This window comes from Vipera berus, assembly GCF_964194415.1.
Source record: "Vipera berus genome assembly, chromosome: 11".
NCBI classification, from domain to species: Eukaryota; Metazoa; Chordata; class Lepidosauria; order Squamata; family Viperidae; genus Vipera; species Vipera berus.
In genome coordinates, this window is record NC_138214.1 from 10,734,621 (window position 1) to 10,754,055 (window position 19,435).

Consider the following 19,435-nt stretch of genomic DNA (forward strand, 5'->3'; position numbering starts at 1 on the left):
AAGCTTTAAAAATGGAATTTGCAAACTGGTGCAGATCTGGAACGGAACAAATTAGACTTGCTGTAGGAAGCAGAAGAGATTCATTCATTCTGGTTATCAGTCAGGACAAAACAAACCCCACCCACACAGGAAATTTCTCAATATGTGGAATATTTCCTAGAGTTGGAAACGACTAGCACGCATGTGCGGGGGAACCTTTACCTTTACCTTTACTTCCTTATATGTTATTATTTCACATTCTTTGGTGGAAGCTCACGGCCATAAGTGTGGTGTTGTTGTTTTTTAAAAAAAGATGCATTGGAGTGTTTTAATTTTAGAAATGTATTCAATGAAAAGCTTAGTGTTTTAAAATGGATGAAAAAATATTTTTCCCTTTCAGGTTAAAGAATTTGAAAGAGTACAGTGAATTTTGTTAATAAAAACGCTGATAGTGTTTTTTTTTAAAGATTATTAAGTGCAAATAGAAATACATATTATTTTAACAGCAAGGAAGATAAAGCAGTAATGGTTAAATTGGTTGTTCTATTATTATTTTTATTTTGCAATCACTTCTGAATTTTTTTTTGAAACTTTAACTTTGGTTTTGCCGATTATGATAGATTTGTTGTTATAGAAATGGCTAAGGTAAGGTAAAGGTTCCCCCGCACATGAGTGCTAGTCGTTTCCAACTCTAGGGGCCGGTGCTCATCTCCGTTTCAAAGCCGAAGAGCCAGCGCTTGTCCGAGGACGTCTCCGTGGTCATGTGGCCGGCATGGCTAGATGCCAAAGGCACACGGAACGCTGTTACCTTCCCACCGGAGTGGTCCCTGTTTTTCTACTTGCATTTTGATGTGCTTTCGAACTGCTAGGTTGGCAGAAGCTGGGACGAGTAACAGGCGCTCACTCTGTTACGCGGCACTCGGGATTCGACCCACCAAACTGCCGACCATCTGATCAACAAGGTCAGCGTCCTAACCCACTGAGCCACCGTGTCCCTTTATAGAAATGGCTAGTTATATACTAATGTGTAAAAGTAAAAAGCTGAGGTTGTAATGTTATCTTATACTGTGCTAAAGAGAATCGGAAATCGACACCTTTTCATTTCTTCCCTTGTACCTCATATTTTCTTTCCCACTTTCTTTTTTCTTCCCTTAATTTCCCATTTTTATCTTTCTTTGTATTTTATACATTGATAAAACAGTAAAAGCTATATAGGAGAAAACCATTGAGAAGAAATGCTTCAGATTTTGCAGACACATCCCTGCTATTAATTAAAGCAGCCGCTCTTCTTTCAAGCTTCATGTGAGCTTGGGAACAGATGTAGCTGCTTTTAAAAGACCAACCATTAAAGTTAATGTGACTCTGAAAAGAGATTTTTAACAATCAGCAAATCAAAAACAGCAACAACTACAAAAAAACCCAAACAACAACACCAGGCCATTCTGAGTTATTTTAAGGCAGTCGAGGATCCTTCTGCTTGGACGATATTCTTCTGGCTCCAGTAAGCAAGCAGAAAGCAAACACAATAGCGCGCGCGCACACACACACACACACACACACACACACACACACACACACACAGACCCTACTCTGTTTTACCAGAAACAATCTTTCTTGACAGTCCAGCTTGGAATAAGAGATAAAAATAGCAACGGGGTGGGCAGTTCCAGCAACTGTAAACCCTCTGTATGTCTCAATCAGTGCTAAAAAAACTAGCTTGTGCAAAGTTCAAGCTGCAAATTTAACAAGACAGCAACATTACCTTTAAAAACTAAGAAGAGACAAGAGTTTTTTGGACTGCTGTCGGGTTTAATTAGTTCCCCAAGAACCAGGAGGGAAAGGAATGACCCAATAAGATCCCAAGAGGAGAAGAGCTGAAATATATGGCTGTGTGTGTGTGTGTGTGTGTGTGTGTGTGTATAAGGGTCAAAAAGGTAAATGTTCCCCCGCACACGCGTGCTAGTCATTTCTGACTCTAGGGGCCAGTGCTCATCTCTGTTTCAAAGCCGAAGAGCCAGCGGTTGTCCAAGGACGTCTCCGTGGTCATGTGGCCGGCATGACTAGACACCAAAGGCGCACGGAACGCTGTTACCTTCCCACCGGAGTGGTCCCTATTTTTCTGCTTGCATTTTGACGTGCTTTCGAGCTGCTAGGTTGGCAGGAGCTGGGACGAGTAACAGGCGCTCACTCTGTTACACGGCACTCGGGATTCGACCCGCCAAACTGCCGACCATCTGATCGACAAGCTCAGCGTCCTAACCCACTGAGCCACCACGTTCCTTAATAAGGGTTATCCCATCAATTTTACCTTTTCTTTTTAAAAATTACACCAAAGGCATGCTGCTAAAAAGTGGTAATTTCCTGCCAGATTTTAGCGAAGTGTTTTCTTAGAACATAGAATAATAAAGTTGGAAGGGACCTTGCAAGGGCTTCTAGTCCAACCCCCTGTTCAAGCCGGAGACCCTTTATCATTTCAGACAAATGGTTGTCCAGTCTCTTTTGGTGCATTGGCAAATAGTTTGACACCCCTCCCCCCTTGTCTTTGTAGGAGCCCCTCAAATATTGGAGACTCTTGGGAGACTCTAACTCTCAAAAATCGTACTCAATATCTATGTGTGTTTGAGAGGCATGGCTTGGTCGTTCCTACCCTCTCACTAAGGCTGAGGCAGAGAATTGTTTTATGCATGAAGGTTTTTTTTTTAATGTAAGGTCATGGAAAACTGCCCATATTTGAAGACCCGTCAACCTACCCTTCTAACTGGCCAGAGTTTGTGTAAAGTTAAAATGGCAGCGGCTAACATCCCGGTGCTTTTTTAAAGGCTGGGAAGAAGTGAAAAAGACAACACTGAATAGCTTTTTTGATCAAATGATCTTTATTATTAATTATTATTATTAAAAAAAAGAAGTAATGGAATACCATGTCCAGTTCTGGTCACTACAATACAAAAAAGAGTGAAGGTGTGCAGAGATGAGCGATAACAGGGATCTAGAGTCTAAACTGGACCATGAACAGTTAAGGGAAGTAGGTCTGACTAGCCTATCAAAGAGAAGGATTAGAGGAGACAGGATAACTGTTTGAGGGGCTGTCACAGAGAAGAGGGGGGGTCGACTTATTCTCCAAAGCACCTGAGGCAGTACAAGAAGTAATGGGTGGAAGCTCATTAAAGAGAGATCCATCCTGGAACCAAGAAGAAATTTCTTGACCCTGAGAACAATTAATCAGTGGAAGAGCTTCCCTTCCAGAGTTGTGAGTTCTCCATTGCTGGAGGCTTTCAAGAATAGACTGGACGACCATTTCTCTGGGATGGCACAGGGTCTCCTGGCTTGAGCAGAGAGTTGGACTAGAAGACCTCCAAGGTCCCTGCCAGCCCTGCAACTCTATGATCTGGTAGCATTGATATTCAGAAAAAAAAATTTCAGTGTGTTAGAAGAACCAAGGTTGGCTCTCAGTTCATCCAAAGAAGCTGTGAATGCTCCAGCTCTGGAAGTTTTTAAGAAGAGACTGGACAGCCATTTGTCTGAAATGGTATAGGGTTTCTTGCCTGAGCAGGGGGTGGGACTAGATGACCTCCAAGGTCCCCTCCAACTATATTATTATTATTATTATTATTATTATTATTATTATTATTATTATTATTATTATTATTATTATTGATGTATATTTTGCTCTGTTTAGTTCTACAGGGTTCACAGCACCTTCATTTCCAGTAGAATTACAAGTAAAAACAGCTTGCTTTGAGTAGTTAGGGAGGGAAAAAAAACACAAAACAATTTACACTTTGAAAAAGGTCTCAGAAAACAGGCCCGTTTCAGAGTTTTGGCTTTTTTTTTACAACTCTTCCACATCTTTGCCAAGGAGATTCCACAGCTGATATAATCCCAAAGAAATGCCACTCTTGGAATATTAGTTTCTTTTGAGTGAAAATGATTGACTCCCCAGAGTGGAAGCTTCTTAAGAATCAGCTGAAGAAGTTGCAGATCGTCTGCCGTCTATTCAAACAACAACAGCCAGCTCACCCCTCCCTAGTGCATAGTGAAAGGCTCTGAAGAGGGTGATCAAGGAAGCAGAAGAGTTCAGAAAAGCAGAGGGGAGAAAAATGCCTAAAAATAGGAGTCAATCAGCCACATTCTTCTCCTTTCTCTCCGTGAACTCTGAGCAGCCGTATGGATTTGCATTGTTCAAAATCAGGTAATTAAGAAAGACTGTTTAGGAAGGGGAAGTATCTGAGCCAGTTCACTGAGAAACGAGCAGTTGTCTTTGGGTTTTTGTTCAGAGGCTGGCACTCTGTGCAAAACGAACACAAGCGCGTAGAACGGCAGAAGGGCAAAAGTAAGGAAAGGGGAGTTCAGATCTCTGGGACGTGGGCCTGCCTAACTTCTCTTTTTGCTGGGTTGCAGAAAAATGCAGACTAGATAAAAAAAGCTGTGGGCAGCTTCACCTTTTGGGCAGATAGGCTTCACCCGAGCTGTAGAGAATGCACAGCTTCAGACTTCTACAGGAAACAGAAAGAGGAGCTCAAGAAACCCTGCAACTGTGTCCTTGTCGTCAGTTAACCACAGCAAATAGCAGGTTGGTACCCAATGCCAGTAAGTCAAGACAGTGAGCCTGTGGTTTTCATTGACATACCTGATGCAACTCAACTGACTTTTCCCCTGCATTGAATTATGTAGACCAGGTGTTCCCAACCCCCAGTCTGTGGACCAGTACCAGGCTGCGGCATGCTAGAAGCTGGCCTGCACAAACAAGTAAAGCCCCATCTGCGGGATGCAGGCAGCACACAAAACCACGCACCCTTCGGTCTGCGGAAAAACCTCTCTCCACGCAACCGGTCCCTGGTGCCCAAAAGGTTGGGGACCTCTGATGAAGACATTTTAGAATTAGGCTACTTGTCAAGCTAAATATACTGTTGGATAACGGCCCACCAAAACAGGCCAGGTAGACTCCCCAAAGCCCAGAAAGTATTTATTGGTGATTGAATGTGCGTAGGATTGTTGTATGGAAAACCTAAGTTGAAAGCTTATCAGTGCTCTTGTAAGAGAACTGGGTTCAAAATGCTTTGGATCACCAATAACAGTTTTGGGGTCCACCTGTGATTTAGTTTATATATCAGAACATACTCCCCTATTGAAGTCAAGCAACTGTGATATAGATTGTGGACGTTTGACAGCCATTTTGTCCTAGTTCATAATTTAGGCTTTCCCTGACTATGTCAGTAGGGGCTGGTAACTTATCTGTCGATATTCCTAAAGCTGTACTAGTTCTGAATAATAATAATAATAATAATAATAATAATAATAATAATAATAATAATAATAATAATAATAATAATAATAATAATAATAATAATAATATATGAGAATTAAACAATAATATAGGGTCTTCAGTCAGAAAAAGCTTGGTTACTACTTGTCCAAGATGTGATGAAGAAAAAAGATCTGGTTTGGAACAGGATATTTTTACATCCAATCTAAACTGCATATCTAAGAGCCTTTTGCTCTCATCATATTATATACTTAAAGGTAAAGGTAAAGGTTCCCCTGCACATGCGTGCTAGTCGTTTCTGACTCTAGGGGCCGGTGCTGATCTCCGTTTCAAAGCCGAAGAGCCAGTGCTTGTCCGAGGACGTCTCCGTGGTCATGTGGCCGGCATGACTAGACGCCAAAGGCGCACGGAACGCTGTTACCTTCCCACCATAGTGGTCCCTATTTTTCTACTTGCATATACTTACCATCCTCTTAATATTGAGTCGACCCCAAAATATACCAACATGAACTTTGCTATCCATTTTATTAAATCAGTTTATCCATTTTTTTAAAAAAATAAAATTTATAGGCTGCCCATTTTACCTCAACTCATGGCGGCTGATAAATTTTATAAATAAATAAATAAACATACCTTTTGGCTGCTGTCAGACTTCAAAATAGGCAGGGCTATAAATAAATCCCTTCTCTCCAGAAACTGGACCTCACATTTTGAAACTACAGTAGCTAACAGTTAACTCAACCATGCTAAATTATTTGTTTTATTGCAAATAAGACAGAAAGCCTATGTGTTCAGAAGATCTGCCTTCCCAATAGCAGAACACAGAAATGTATACTGTATAAACATCTCAGTCTTGGTTTAAATCCTTGCTGTCCCACTTTTTTGAGTCAATGACATTTTGACCATCTTTGTCCTGTTTGGGAGACTCCTGCTAAATATTTACAGTTGTGGCCAAAATTGGGGAAACCTTTTGGGAAAAGTTTATTTTTGAGGTTTGATGGCTAATAACACCACTTTTTTTTGGAGTAGTACCATAAAATTATATATCAATGGAAAGGTAATTTAATCAAGAATGTAATGCAACAAAGTTTGTTCAATTATCTGTACTGTATTCTATGAAACGTTATAGCCAAATAACCAGAAAAATGAAGCACAACTTGCTTAGGTTGATATCGGGTAGCTTTCCTTCATCTGATTGCAGCCAATGAGCAGGAGTGTTTAGAGAGCCAATTGGGTGTCATCTTCTTTTGGCAATGAGCCAATCAGATCACAGTAGGATCCGGTTGTTGATGTCACGTATTGAAGCCGAGAGGAGGACATTTGTCAGTGTGTATTGTGATCGCTATCAAGTTGGTTGGGTTTTTTTTGTGTTCTTTCATTTAGTGAGTTTGTAAAACATAATAAAATTAAAGTAATGGTGCAAAGAGTTGACTGGTCGCCTAGAAAGCGGTGTAAAATAGTATTATTAAGAGAACAAGGCTACAGTTATAAAGAAATTAGAAGAAAAAAGGATGGAAACTTAACCAAAGGTGGCATTTCTACTGTATACTTTTTCCCAAAAGGTTTCCACAATTTGGGCCACTACTGTAAGTAATGACTCTTGAGCGGTTTGAGAAGTGGCTTCCATTTTCCTAGTTTTACACCCCTTTTATCTTTCTCATAACTAAGACAAGTTCCAGCTATCTGCATAGAAATTGAATAAATAATAATAATAATAAAAAAATTCTCCTCCCTCTTTGCTGGGCAAAAGACAAGATTTTCTTGTTATGAGTCAGAACTAATTACTGGCAGTGGGCTTTTGAAATTTGACTAAAGGTCTCTTGTGCTGAAATCAGTCTTCGATTGTCTATTTTTCAGTGGCAATCGGAGACTGATTATTTCTTGCTCGGTTTGAAACCGGACCCTTGATCTAAGCAACTTGTTGCCTCGGTAATTTAGGTGACCAATTTCCCATCTTCTAAACAAATAGGATATTTAATTCTAAAAACTCAGCCCCTCCCAAACAACCTTTGCCATTAATTGTAGCCCGCGAGAAACCAGAAGGCGCTGAGTTTCAAAATAAACATACGGATTTTGTATGCAAGCTGGGTCTGCTCTGATAAATGACAAATTTGCACACGGATCTGACTGATTAGTCATCCCCCAGGCAGAAGCCACATAAAGAAAATATTTTTTTTTTAAAAAAATGAATATTATAAGCAGCTGCTTTTCAAAGCCCGTGCCTCGTTTGAAATCTTGAATGCTTACCTAATTGTACACTTTGCTACAAGATGCTCTTTTCAGTTTGTCAGAAAGCAGCTTAAAGTGAAAGGCAGCACTCCCCAAAAGAGCTGAAACTGCCAACTCTTCTATTCGAAGCGTTCTGAGTTCAGGCTAATTATCCTGTGTTCACTCCATGAAGAATAGGGCCAAAAGGAAGAGAGAATTCTTAACGGGCTGGCAAGTGGCGACAATAAAGCACAGAACTTGCTTACATTGTTTGCAGCAACATCTGCCAAAGCATCTGCATTAAGTCTCAGCAGGAATGCTACAAAGAGGCAAATCCAAAGAGCTCGGGGAGGAAACAACACCACCAAAACATCAGCATCATTTGAAGAAAGCTGGTTCCGCACTGACCAGCGTTCAAAGGTGGTTGTCCTTCATCCTTTGTGACTATGTAGAGGTGCTAAACCTATGCCCCGCTTGACTCCTCTCCCAGCTCTGCCAGTCCCTCTCCTACAAGTGTCAGTATGGGTAGAATAGCTTACGTGAACGTTTATTCTATTGATTGGGTCAGAGATGATCCGGTAACACAAATGGTCTGGGTGCAGTGGTGGGATTCAGTCAGTTTGCACCACTTCAGCAGAACTGGTAGCTAATTTTTTGTTGCCCAGGCCCAGAACAGACTTCCAGAAGCAGCATCCACACAGAGAACCGGTTGTTCACCTGTTTGAATCCCACTCTGTCTGGGTGACAAGGGTGACATGGGCTGTGTGAGAAGGCAAGACCCCCATAATATTTGGCCTGTAAGATAATCCCACCATAGAGGTCATTAAGGTCAGACATGGATATTTGGAGGTAATTGGGCTTTGCTGGGCTATGAATCTTACCTTTTAAAAGGCAACTCTCATCTCTTTTTATCTGAACATAAATTTACATATGACTATGTTTTGAAAAGAATTATGCTACTTAAAATTAGCAATAGTTCTGTTCAAGATAAGAAGAAAAGCAAGAAGATTTGCATCTCTGAGAAATTTTCTTTAGCAAATTATATTAAACAATTCCACAACTTCATGGAAGACACATCAAAGTCTTTGAACTTTAGAAATGTAAAGCTGTTAAAAGTAGATGTTTTAATTCCAGAAAAATTTACCAGATTGGTATATTGCCTTATTAATTTACACGGTAAAAAGATACGATATTATATTGATTCACACAAGTAGTCTACCAATTTCTTGCTAAGAAATAAATCTGCCCTCACAATATTTTCTAGCCGTTTGAGTGATGAGTGTCAAATCACTGGGAAAAGTGACAAGCAGAAGGCAGCGTTTCTTAAAATGGTCTTGTATTTAATTCAGGGTTATTAATGCTTGACAAAATCCATCCAACTTAGGCTTCTGATATCAGAGTCATTGCAAGTTTGTAATTTGTAATGATTGCTCTCTATCTTGCTTTTCTCCTTCGTGACCACAGTACATGCCCAAGGTTTCACTTGAAGGACTGAAAATGTGCCCTTCAAGGGTTGGAGAACAGGAAAATTATATATCTGAAAGAAGGCCCCAAAGTAATCAAGACTCATTGATCAACTAAGATCATCAAAGGCCTGGAGGCTAATACATACAAAGAACGGCTGCGGGACTTGGGTTTGACTAGTCTGAAGAAAAGAAGAAACAGGGGAGACATGATAGCAGTATTCCAGGATTTGAGGGGCTGCCACAAGGAAGAGGGGGGCACATTATTCACCAAAGCACCAGAGGGCAGGACGAGAAACAAAGGTTGGAAACTGATCAAAGAGAGAAGCCACCTGGAATTAAGGAGAAACTTCCTGACAATGAGGACAATCAACCAGTGGAACAGCTTGCCCCCAGAAGTTTTGTGTGCTTCATCACTGGAGGTTTTTAATAAGAGATTAAATAGTCACTTGTCTGAAATGGTATAGGTTTTCCTGCTGAAGCAGGGGGCTGGACTAGAAGACCATGGTCTATATGTATGTCTAAAACCTGCAACCCGATGCTGCCCAATAGAGACTGATCATGGAAGCCTACACCAGTGTAATCTAAACCTGCTTATTTTTTTTTTTAAAATTAACCTACTTTTATTTTTATAAATAACTCAACATGGCGAACATAGCTCATATTCCTTCCTCCTCCTATCCCCCCCCAATAACCATCCTGTGAGATGAGTTGGGCTGAGAAAGTGGGACTGGCTCAAGGTCACTCATGAATAAGGTGGAACTAGAATTCCCAGTCTCCTGGTTTCTAGCCTACTGCGCGATCAAACTGGCTCCCAACAGATACAAATATTATATCTTCTGCGTTCCTTTTGACATAGAGATACATTACTATTCCACTTCTGACCAAATTCTGTTGAAATATAGCTAAAAAGACAGACCCATCAAGGCCATCTGCTTGCACCCATCACCTATCTCTTTTCTTTCGTCTTCAATTTTTTTTATTTTATTCTGAAAAGGATTAAGGTACAAAAACTCAAAACAAAAAAAATTAAAGATTAAAATTAAAGTGCGTTGAAAAAGAAAATCTATCTCAAGAAGCTTTTTCCTAAGGTTTTAGTCAAAAGTTTTCTTCTTGCGGTTTTAATCTAATAAATTGGGTTGTGCACTCTTAAATTAAATTAGGGATTCAGAATATCGTTCCTTCCCTTGCTAAGCACCTGTGACAAGTCCAAAATGACACTGGCAAAGCCTACCTCCCCTTTAAAAACAAATGAAAAGGGGACGAAATCTCACGAGAGTATTAAATCACGTTAACATTTTCTGCAAAAATGTTGAAATCTTGCGAGGGCTGAGACGCTAACGTCTCATGAGGGCTGACCAATTTTAATAGTTGTGATGTCCATACCATTGCACAAGATTGTATGCTGGTACCCGGGATCTGAAAAGATGGCTGGTCTCTTATTATTTAAACAAGATCTTAACTATCTTTATTTATTTCTTAACTATCTTTACCTAGGATTAAGAATACCAAACTATTTCCCTACACAGGATTGAATCTCTAGGCCCTTCGCCATCATTGTTCAGGTTTAGGCCATATTTTCCCATCTATCTCTGATCTCCAATTTGACATTTATGGAGAAGTTGAGCACTCTTTTAAAATGTAACTGCGCATACAGCTGCACTGAAAGCCAGGCAGAATTGCCAGACTGACTCATTCATTAAAAAAACACACCCAGAGATTACCAGGCAGTGGGTCATAGAGGTAAATTATTTATCTAAAGAGACCAGGATTGGGATTTACCTTTCTCATAGCTGTACCTCCTTGGCGCTCAGCAGCAGAGTTGACATACCTGCAAGAGAGATCACGGAAGAAAAGATTTCAAAAACACAAACTGAATGAATTATAAATGCCATTTATACCGGTCACAAGGAAAGGTTACAGAAATATCTGCTGGCTCTTTGAACTATGCTGCCTGGCATGTCTCTCATTTCTCATGCAAGTGTTAGCTCAAAAGGATCAATAAACGGAAAAAAAGCAATTCAGAATCATTTGACATAGAACTGGACAAACCACTGAAGTCATTCAGTTACTTGAAAAGGGGGTTAGTTGGCAAGTGGGTTTTTGAAGCCTTTAGGATTCCAGCTTGGAAAGTAACACATATGGATTGGACTGGTGGAGGGAATTCAGCCCCAGAAATGTGAGGCAAAAACACATGAGTAATGGTTGCAGGAATTGGGTACATCTAGTTTAATGAGAAGAAGCACTAGGGGTGACATGACAGCTGTCTTCCAATATTTGAGGAGCTGCTACAAAGAAGAGGGGGTCAAGCTGTTCTCCAAAGCACCTGAAGGCGGAACACGAAGCCATGGATGGAAACTAATCAAGGAGAGAAGCAACCTAGAAGTAAGGAGAAATTTCCTGACAGTAAGAACAATTAAACAGTGAAATGATTTGTCTCCAGAAGTTGTGGGTGCGGCATCATTGGAGGTTTTTAAGAAGAGATTGGACAACCATTTGTCTGAAAATGGTATAGAGCAGGGGTCTTCAAAGTGGCCCTTTTATGACTTGTGGACTTCAACTCCCAGAATTCCTCAGCCAGGCTGAGGAATTCTGGGAGTTGAAGTCCACAAGTCATAAAAGGGCCCGGTTGGAAGACCTCTGCTCTAGAGTCACTCTTTGTTCATCTTTTTATTTCCTGTTGTGGTCAGCCAAAGACTAATCTCCCAAGGAGGATATAGGCAATAGCACTTTCCCAACCTTGTGACCTAATAATGGGTGCCCAGAGCACATTGTTGAGATCTGAGCTTCATACACACCCAATGTGATTAGCAGATGCCGAGATCTTCATCACCAAGAATTTGTCAGCCCCTCTTTGAAGTTGTCCAAGTGCTCTACCATTATGTTATCTGCTGTAGAAATATCTTTCTTGTCTGGATTGCCTACAAATTAATTTCTGGATTCTATTTATAGCACGAATCCCTTTAGAAACCTAAATCAGGTTTTTTTTAAAATTTGCTTTTATATTTTTTCTTAAAAAGAGAAGAACCTTTGAGGTGCCCAATTATCTAAGAAATTTCTTTATTCTGATTTTTGACGAGTTGGGGAGTGCTTAAAGTGCGTTGAACGTCAGGGGCCTGTGATGAGTTTTGTTTCATATAGACCTAAGGGTCTGTCTCTGTATCTATCTGCAACAGTGAAAATTAATGATTTTGCTGTCAAATTTTGGCAGACTAATCATGAATAAAGGAGCCATAAAGGGTGAACTTTGCCCACTTCTATCTCTGAATGTTGCTGAGATTTTTTTTTCATACCCTCCAGGCTTGTTTTGGTGGGTTTCTTCTAATTCTAAGCATTGCTCTAACTAATCTGAAACTTGTCAGTTCCAATGCTTCTCCTCTTTTTTTATGATCAGTGCCCATCTGCACAAAATCCCGCTCAGGCAAAGGTTGATACTGTGTTGTGAAATCAGAATACAGAACCGAACCTTTGCAAGAGAATCACACGGCTGTTTTATTTGCCTATCGAGAAACGCCTGTTTAGATTGTCAGTTGACCTAATCAACCGTAACTATAGAATGTGTCCGCAAATAATTTCACACATCATGCTTTTCCCACATGGGGAGCAGATCAGCATATGGAAACTATAGGTCTTAAACAAACTTGAGGAGCTACACTGGGTTTATACTTTGTGATAATCTAGATTTAAAATAGGACGGGGTGTTTTGTGGTTCAGTCTTAGAGAAAATTCAACTGTTGTCTTATCATATTGTATGAAGCCGACCATCTTGATGTCTATGAAGATTCTCAATCATCCACTTCACCAAAGGTGCTTTTTTTCCAAAAGGACAGCTGGATACTCTTTCTTTCTTTCTTTCTTTCTTTCTTTCTTTCTTTCTTTCTTTCTTTCTTTCTTTCTTTCTTTCTTTCTTTCTTTCTTTCTTTCTTTCTTTCTTTCTTTCTTTCTTCTTTTTCTTTCTCTCTCTCCCTTCCTTCCTTCCTTCCTTCCTTCCTTCCTTCCTTCCCTCCCTCCCTCCCTCCCTTCCTTCCTTGCAAATGGTGCTCACATGACCTCAGGACACTACAAAAACCATGCCTCTCGCCTAGTACCCAAATTCTGATTAGTGTGAGGACCAGTCGGAAGTCATTTTTTCCCCAAAGCCAATGCAACTTTGAATGGTCACTAAATGAATGGCTGCCGAGCCAAGGGACACACTTATATCTGTGGCAAGACAAAAATGGGCAACCCTGTGTTTTCCCAAGGTGCATACGCACCTGGCCATTGTGTGTTGGATTCCTTCATGAAAACCTCAGCAGAAGTTGCTGCAAAAGAGGTCAGTTTCATGGCTTGAATCAAAAGTGGCCTTGCCATCACTTTAATGCCTTTATTCAAATCCACAGGTTTATCAGAGTCAAACATGATGCTTTTTTTTTAAAGTGATCAGAGGTCTGAATAAAGATCAGGCCCTTGGAAGGTGGATTTAATTCGTTAGCTTAGAAGAACAGACAAGGAATAACGGGTGGAAACTGATCAAGGAGAGATTCCACCTAGAAATAAGAAGAAATTTTCTGACAGGGAGAACAATCAACCACTGGAACAGCTTTCCTTCAGAAGTTGTGGAAGCTTTATCACTGGAGGCTTTCAAAAAATAGACTGGACTGCCATCTGTCAGAAATGGTGTAGGTAGGGTTTCCTCAGTGGTGGGATTCAAATAGGTGAAAAACCGGTTCTCTGTGTGCATGCTGCTTCCGGAAGTCCATTCTGGGCCTGGGCAACGAAACATTAGCTACCGGTTCTCCCAAAGTGGTGGGAACCGGCTGAATCCCACCACTGGGTCTCCTGCTTGGGCAGGGGTTGGACTAGATGACCTGCAGGGTCCCTTCCAACTCTGTTATTCTACTCTATTCTAAACAGTGAGTTATCTTAGAAGAACAAGATGATTAGGGGACTGAAAGTTGAAACATATGAAGAATGGTTGCAGGAATTAGGTATATCTCGTTTAATGAAAACAAGGACTAGGCATGACATGACAGCAGTGTTCCAATATCTGAGCAGCTGCCACAAGGAAGGGGTGTGTGTGTAAACCTATTAGAGAATAACCCCTGAAGGCAAGACAAGAAGCAATGGATGAAAACTAATCAAGGAGAGAACCAACCTAGAGTTAAGGAGAAATTCCCTGACAGTGAGAACAATTAATCAGTGGAACAACCTGCCTCCAGAACTTGTAGGTGCTTCGTCACTGGAGGTTTTTAAGAAGAGACTGGTCAGTCCCTTGTCTGAAATGGTGTAGGCTCTCCTGCTTGAGCAAGGGGTTGGACTAGAAGACCTCCAAGGTTCCTTCCAGCTCTGTTCGGATTCTGATTCAAAATGGAAAGCTTGCGACAAGGATACAGCAGAGACTGGACAACTATTTGTCTGAAATGGTATGGGGTTTCCTGCCTGAGAAGGGGGTTGGACTAGAAGACCTCCAAGGCCCCTTCCAACTCTGTTATTCTGTTAACCATGTTTGTGAGAAGGAAGATGATGGAGATTTATAAAGCTGTACCTGACAGGGGTCAGAGTGGATATATTCAAACTTTTGTTTCCCTTTTGTAATGCTGTTCCTCAAGGTCATCCCCTGGCACGGGGCGATAAGAGGCAAAGTCACACCTTTCACAGATGGGATTCCCTCTAAGGTCTCCGCACGCGCATGAACTTAATACTCCGCGGCCGAGTTCCTGCACTCTTCATTTCACACCACCTGCAGGGATCCGCACACCTTAGCCTAAACAGCAGAAGCCATTTCGGAATCTGTATCAAATCTAGAAAGCTGCTGGACTTTGACTTAGGATTACAGCACAGGGCACAGCTGCATGCTGAGCCAGAAGGATAAAAAAAAAACCAACAACCCCAAACCAACCCCCCCCCCCTCCTCATTTGCTGTCTCTGGGTTTTTTGGGGTTTTTTTTGGTTTTGCTGGCATTATTGGCCTAAGCTGATTTGGCTACAGCCAAGCGTATTCCTTCAGGATCAGCAGTTTGAAACAGCGGTGGAAAAACAACAACAACCACAACAACAAAGCTCAGCTGTGACCAAAAGGCCTCTCTCTCTCTCTCTGCTTCCTGCTGCTTTTGGACTGAGCCCTGCAGAGCGAAAAGGCCAAGGAAGCAGCGCGTTCCTAGCTGAACAAAAGAGGAAGAGTTTGTGTTTGCGTCAAGCCGATTTAGAAACTCACGCTGGTCTGCTGATTCAAGGAATACAGAGAGATTTCAACCGAATAGTGTGTGTGTGTGTGTGTGTGTGTGGGGAAATGTTTGAAAGTAAGACGGCATCATGTGGCTGGTGCGGCAAAACTGCTCAAGGTGGGCATCTGAAGGAGCATATAAAGGAACGGTTGCTGGAATTGGGTATGTCTAGTTTAACGAAGAGAAGGACCAGGGGTGACATGATAGCCATGTTCCAGTATCTCAGGGGCTGCCCCAAAGAAGAGGGAGTCAAGCTATTCTCCAAAGCACCTGAAGGCAGGACAAGAGGCAAAAACACATGAGTAATGGTTGCAGGAATTGGGTACATCTAGTTTAATGAGAAGAAGCACTAGGGCTGACATGACAGCTGTCTTCCAATATTTGAGGAGCTGCTACAAAGAAGCGGGGGTCAAGCTGTTTTCCAAAGCACCTGAAGGCAGAACACGAAGCCGTGGATGGAAACTAATCAAGGAGAGAAGCAACCTAGAAGTAAGGAGAAATTTCCTGACAGTGAGAACAATTAGCCAGTGGAACAACCTGCCTCCAGAAGCGGTGAATGCTCCAATACTGGAAGTTTTTTAAGAAGAGACTGGACAGCCATTTGTCTGAAATGGTATGGGGTTTCCTGCCTGAGCAGGGGGCTGGACTAGATGACCTCCAAGGTCCCTTCCAACTTTACTATTATGATTATGCTTATGACTTTGTAATACTTGAACCATGTCTTTTGTAGTACTGTTGCACTGGCTCTCTAACATGGCGTTGCTCATATTCTCAATTTGCTTTTTAAAATGTATTGCTAATAATTTGCTGTAAACCTTAACACAGAGGTCCCCCAACCTTTGGGGCACCAGGGACCAGTTCCGTGGAGAAAGTTTTTTTTCCCCATGGACCGGAGAGTGCGTGGTTTTGTGTGCTGCCTTTATCCCATGGATGGGGCTTTGCTTGTTTGTGCGGACCGGTTGTTGACATGTCGTGGCCTGGGGGTTGGGGGTCCCTGCCTTAACGTTCAAGAAAAACCTCTCTTTCAGAAACCAGGAGACGCTGGTGGGAGAGCATTCAACATATTATAGATAAGAGTTTAATTTTTAGCTGTTCTCAAATCTCCACAAACAAAGCAAATATTCAAGCTCAGCCTTGGGAAGTGCTGGGAATATATCTTATCCATGTCCATGTTGATCTTTTTCCTTTGCATGTGTTTCCTTTGCATGCTCTTTTCTGTGACTATGGTCACCTATCGTTGGATGCTTGAATTCTTCTGGCAGAATGGGACAGATGACTATTTCTAAACCAATCAACTTTTGCTTTGAGGTTCTTTGTTTTGCTAACTCTAAAAGTAAATGTAAGCCATTTTTCCAGGTTCCCCCTTTTCATAGGGACACCCCACTTTATCAGAGTACTCAAATTGCTTGTAGATGATCTTCTGACTTGCTTATTGGAAAAGGTAAGCTGAAGAAGAACCTAGAGCCAGATTTGGCCATCGCATCTGAGCAATGGAATCATATATATAGGACAATTAACGTGGCAGGTGGCCTAACATGCCAGATAATGTGGCTAGAACAGAAGTTACTCTGGTTTCAGAGTACTAGGCCCAGGGGTCACATGATAGCAGTATTCCAGTATCTGAGGGGCTGCCACAAAGAAGAGGGGATCGACCTATCCTCCAAAGCACCTGAAGGCAGGACAAGAAGCAACGGATGGAAACTGATCAAGCAGAGAAACAACCTAGAACTAAGGAGAAACTTCCTGACAGTTAGAACAATTAACCAGTGGAACAACCTGCCTCCAGAAGTGGTGAATGCTCCAACACTGGAAGTTTTTAAGAAGAGACTGGACAGCCATTTGTCCGAAACGATATAGGGTTTCCTGCCTGAGCAGTGGGTTGGACTAGAAGATCTCCAATGCCCCTTCCAATTCTGTTATTCAGGTCTGGTCTGTTCAGTAAAGAGAAGGACGAGGGGTGACATGATGGCAGTCTTCCAATAACTCAGGGGCTGCCCCAAAGAAGAGGGAGTCAAGCTATTCTCCAAAGTTCCTGAAGGCAGGAGAAGAAGTAATGGATGGAAACTAACCAAAGAGAGAAGCAACCTAGAACTAAGGAAAAATTAATCAGTGGAACAACCTGCCTCCAGAAACTGTGAATGCTCCAACACTGGAAGTTTTTAAGGAGAGTCTGGACAGCCATTTGTCAGAAATGGTATGGGGAGTCCTGCCTAAGCAGGGGGTTGGACTAGATGACCTCCAAGGTCCTTTCCAACATTATTATTATTATTATTATTATTATTATTATTATTATTATTATTATTATTATTATTATTATTAACAATAACAATAATAATAATAATAATAATAGCACAGTCAGCCAGATGTTCATACTGGATTTGACATTTCTGTCTACCTATCGAGTCCTTATCAAGGACTTGGGATAGGCAAATGTGAATGTTTGATGGTATCCACATTATTATTATTATTATTATTATTATTATTATTATTATTATTATTATTATTATTATTATTTTCATGCCATATTTACTTATTAATCTACAAAAGATCTATTTGGCTTGCCTGCTTACAACTAAGAGAGAGCGCTTTTATGCTTTACAGTCCAACCTGGTTCATACCTTATGGTATATAGAGGGCTTAGCTATGTTGAATAAACCATGACTGTTTTGGCCTTTGCCATATGCCAAGGTATAAATTGGATTGCAAGCAATTGAAATTGTTGGATTATAAGCAACCGATGGGCTTGTAACATCCATCGCTCCCCACGTCACAGCTGAGAGCAAGATGTTGAGCCAATTTGTCTATACCATAAATTGATCCCTCTCACAGCTCTTTTTCCGGTACTGCCAGCCCATCCAGTTGCAGGCAGACATGGGCAATCAATATTCTTTGGCAGTTCTCCATTAGCCTCAGAGCTGCATGCCCTTATAATTAGGCACACAAGTGTGGAGCGACATGCTGCTGTGGGAATTTATCAGTAATTGCACTGCAGGATAACTGCTCATCACAGATCTCCACACCATGGTTGGCGTTCCCAGAATATATGTCTGCAGCGTAGAATTTCAACGAAACAGATGTCCCATCAGAGAAAACACAGCTGGGAAAGAGATTCTTCCAACAGGGAATTGACTGAGCCAGCTTTTCCTTTGGCCGAAACAGGTGAAGGTCAGATTTATCCCACCACGACAAGGGGAAGATTATTAATGGAGTAGGAAGAATAGGGCAACTATATCTAGGCTGCTATTTGCTCAATAGACAACGTGGTGTCTGAGTCCATTAAGAATTCGGTGATACATATAGGTTTTTCCAGGTAGGTCCAATGTTACACCCACCAGTACATCCTCTTCTTCTTCTAGTAGTAATAATTTTTCTACATTCAGCAAATACAATTCTTATTATTGTTAGTAAACATACAATTACATATCAACATTTGTTACATTTCTCTGATAATATCAATAATATCAGTTTAGAATATCTTTCCTAGCCAAAACGTATCTAAATTGCACTTGCATTCAATTTCCACTTGCATTCAATTTCAGTATCCTATTTTTGCTTTTTTTTCAATTTTAGTTTCCCGTCCCTGTTCAAAGTGTCCCAATCATTTATAATTTCAAAACAAGTTGTATTTGGGCAACCAAAGGAATCCCTTATTCAAAGTTCTTAACATATTCTTATTTCCCTTTTCATACCAAGATGTAATATTCTGATTACAAATCCTAGCTATCTAGTTATAAAAATGCTTCAATTTCTAACAAAGGGTGATTGTGTATTTTAATAAGCTACATCTGACTTGCAAAAATCCAGGAACCATAACACAGTAGTAGTGAGATGCAGAACTATCTCTTTGCTTCGATCTAATAATCAGTGTGGTGTGGTGTTTCTGGCATCAGGCTAGGAACCAGGAGACTGTGATTTGTAGTCCTGCCTTGGGAACAAAACTATCTGGGTGATCTTGGGCCAGTCACTTTCTCTTAGCCTTAGGAAAGAGGCAATGGCAAGCCATTTCTGAATAAACTTGCCAAGAAAACTGCAGGGACTTGTCCACATAGTCTCAGAGTATCAAACACGAATGAACGGAAGGGAAAAAAAAAGGTCATCTGGATTTTTGTAGACCAGATTTTTATAGTCAGGGAATCCAAAACTCTAGGGAATTCCCAGAAGCTTTGCATTCACATAAATCAGCCATCAATAGACACGGGGAGACAAATCACATTTACCGACCATTCAAAAAAAAGTCAGTATTTTTTTTTAGGAAGGAAACAAACATGCTACATCACATCCTCTCAACCCCCAATGCACAAGTAAGCAGGGATCAAGAC

At 41.1% G+C, this 19,435-nt stretch overlaps 1 protein-coding gene across 1 annotated transcript in view; it reads right to left on the bottom strand.

Moving 5' to 3' along the window:
- LOC308673052 (connector enhancer of kinase suppressor of ras 2-like) overlaps positions 1-19,435 on the bottom strand; it is a gene marked incomplete at its 5' end in the record, with an annotated part of 264,161 nt that overhangs the window by 20,430 nt on the left and 224,296 nt on the right. The window contains one exon of the mRNA XM_081336433.1: positions 10,696-10,744. Within this exon, the coding sequence (XP_081192559.1) occupies positions 10,696-10,744 (49 nt within the window). The remainder of the gene's footprint in view (positions 1-10,695; positions 10,745-19,435) is intronic.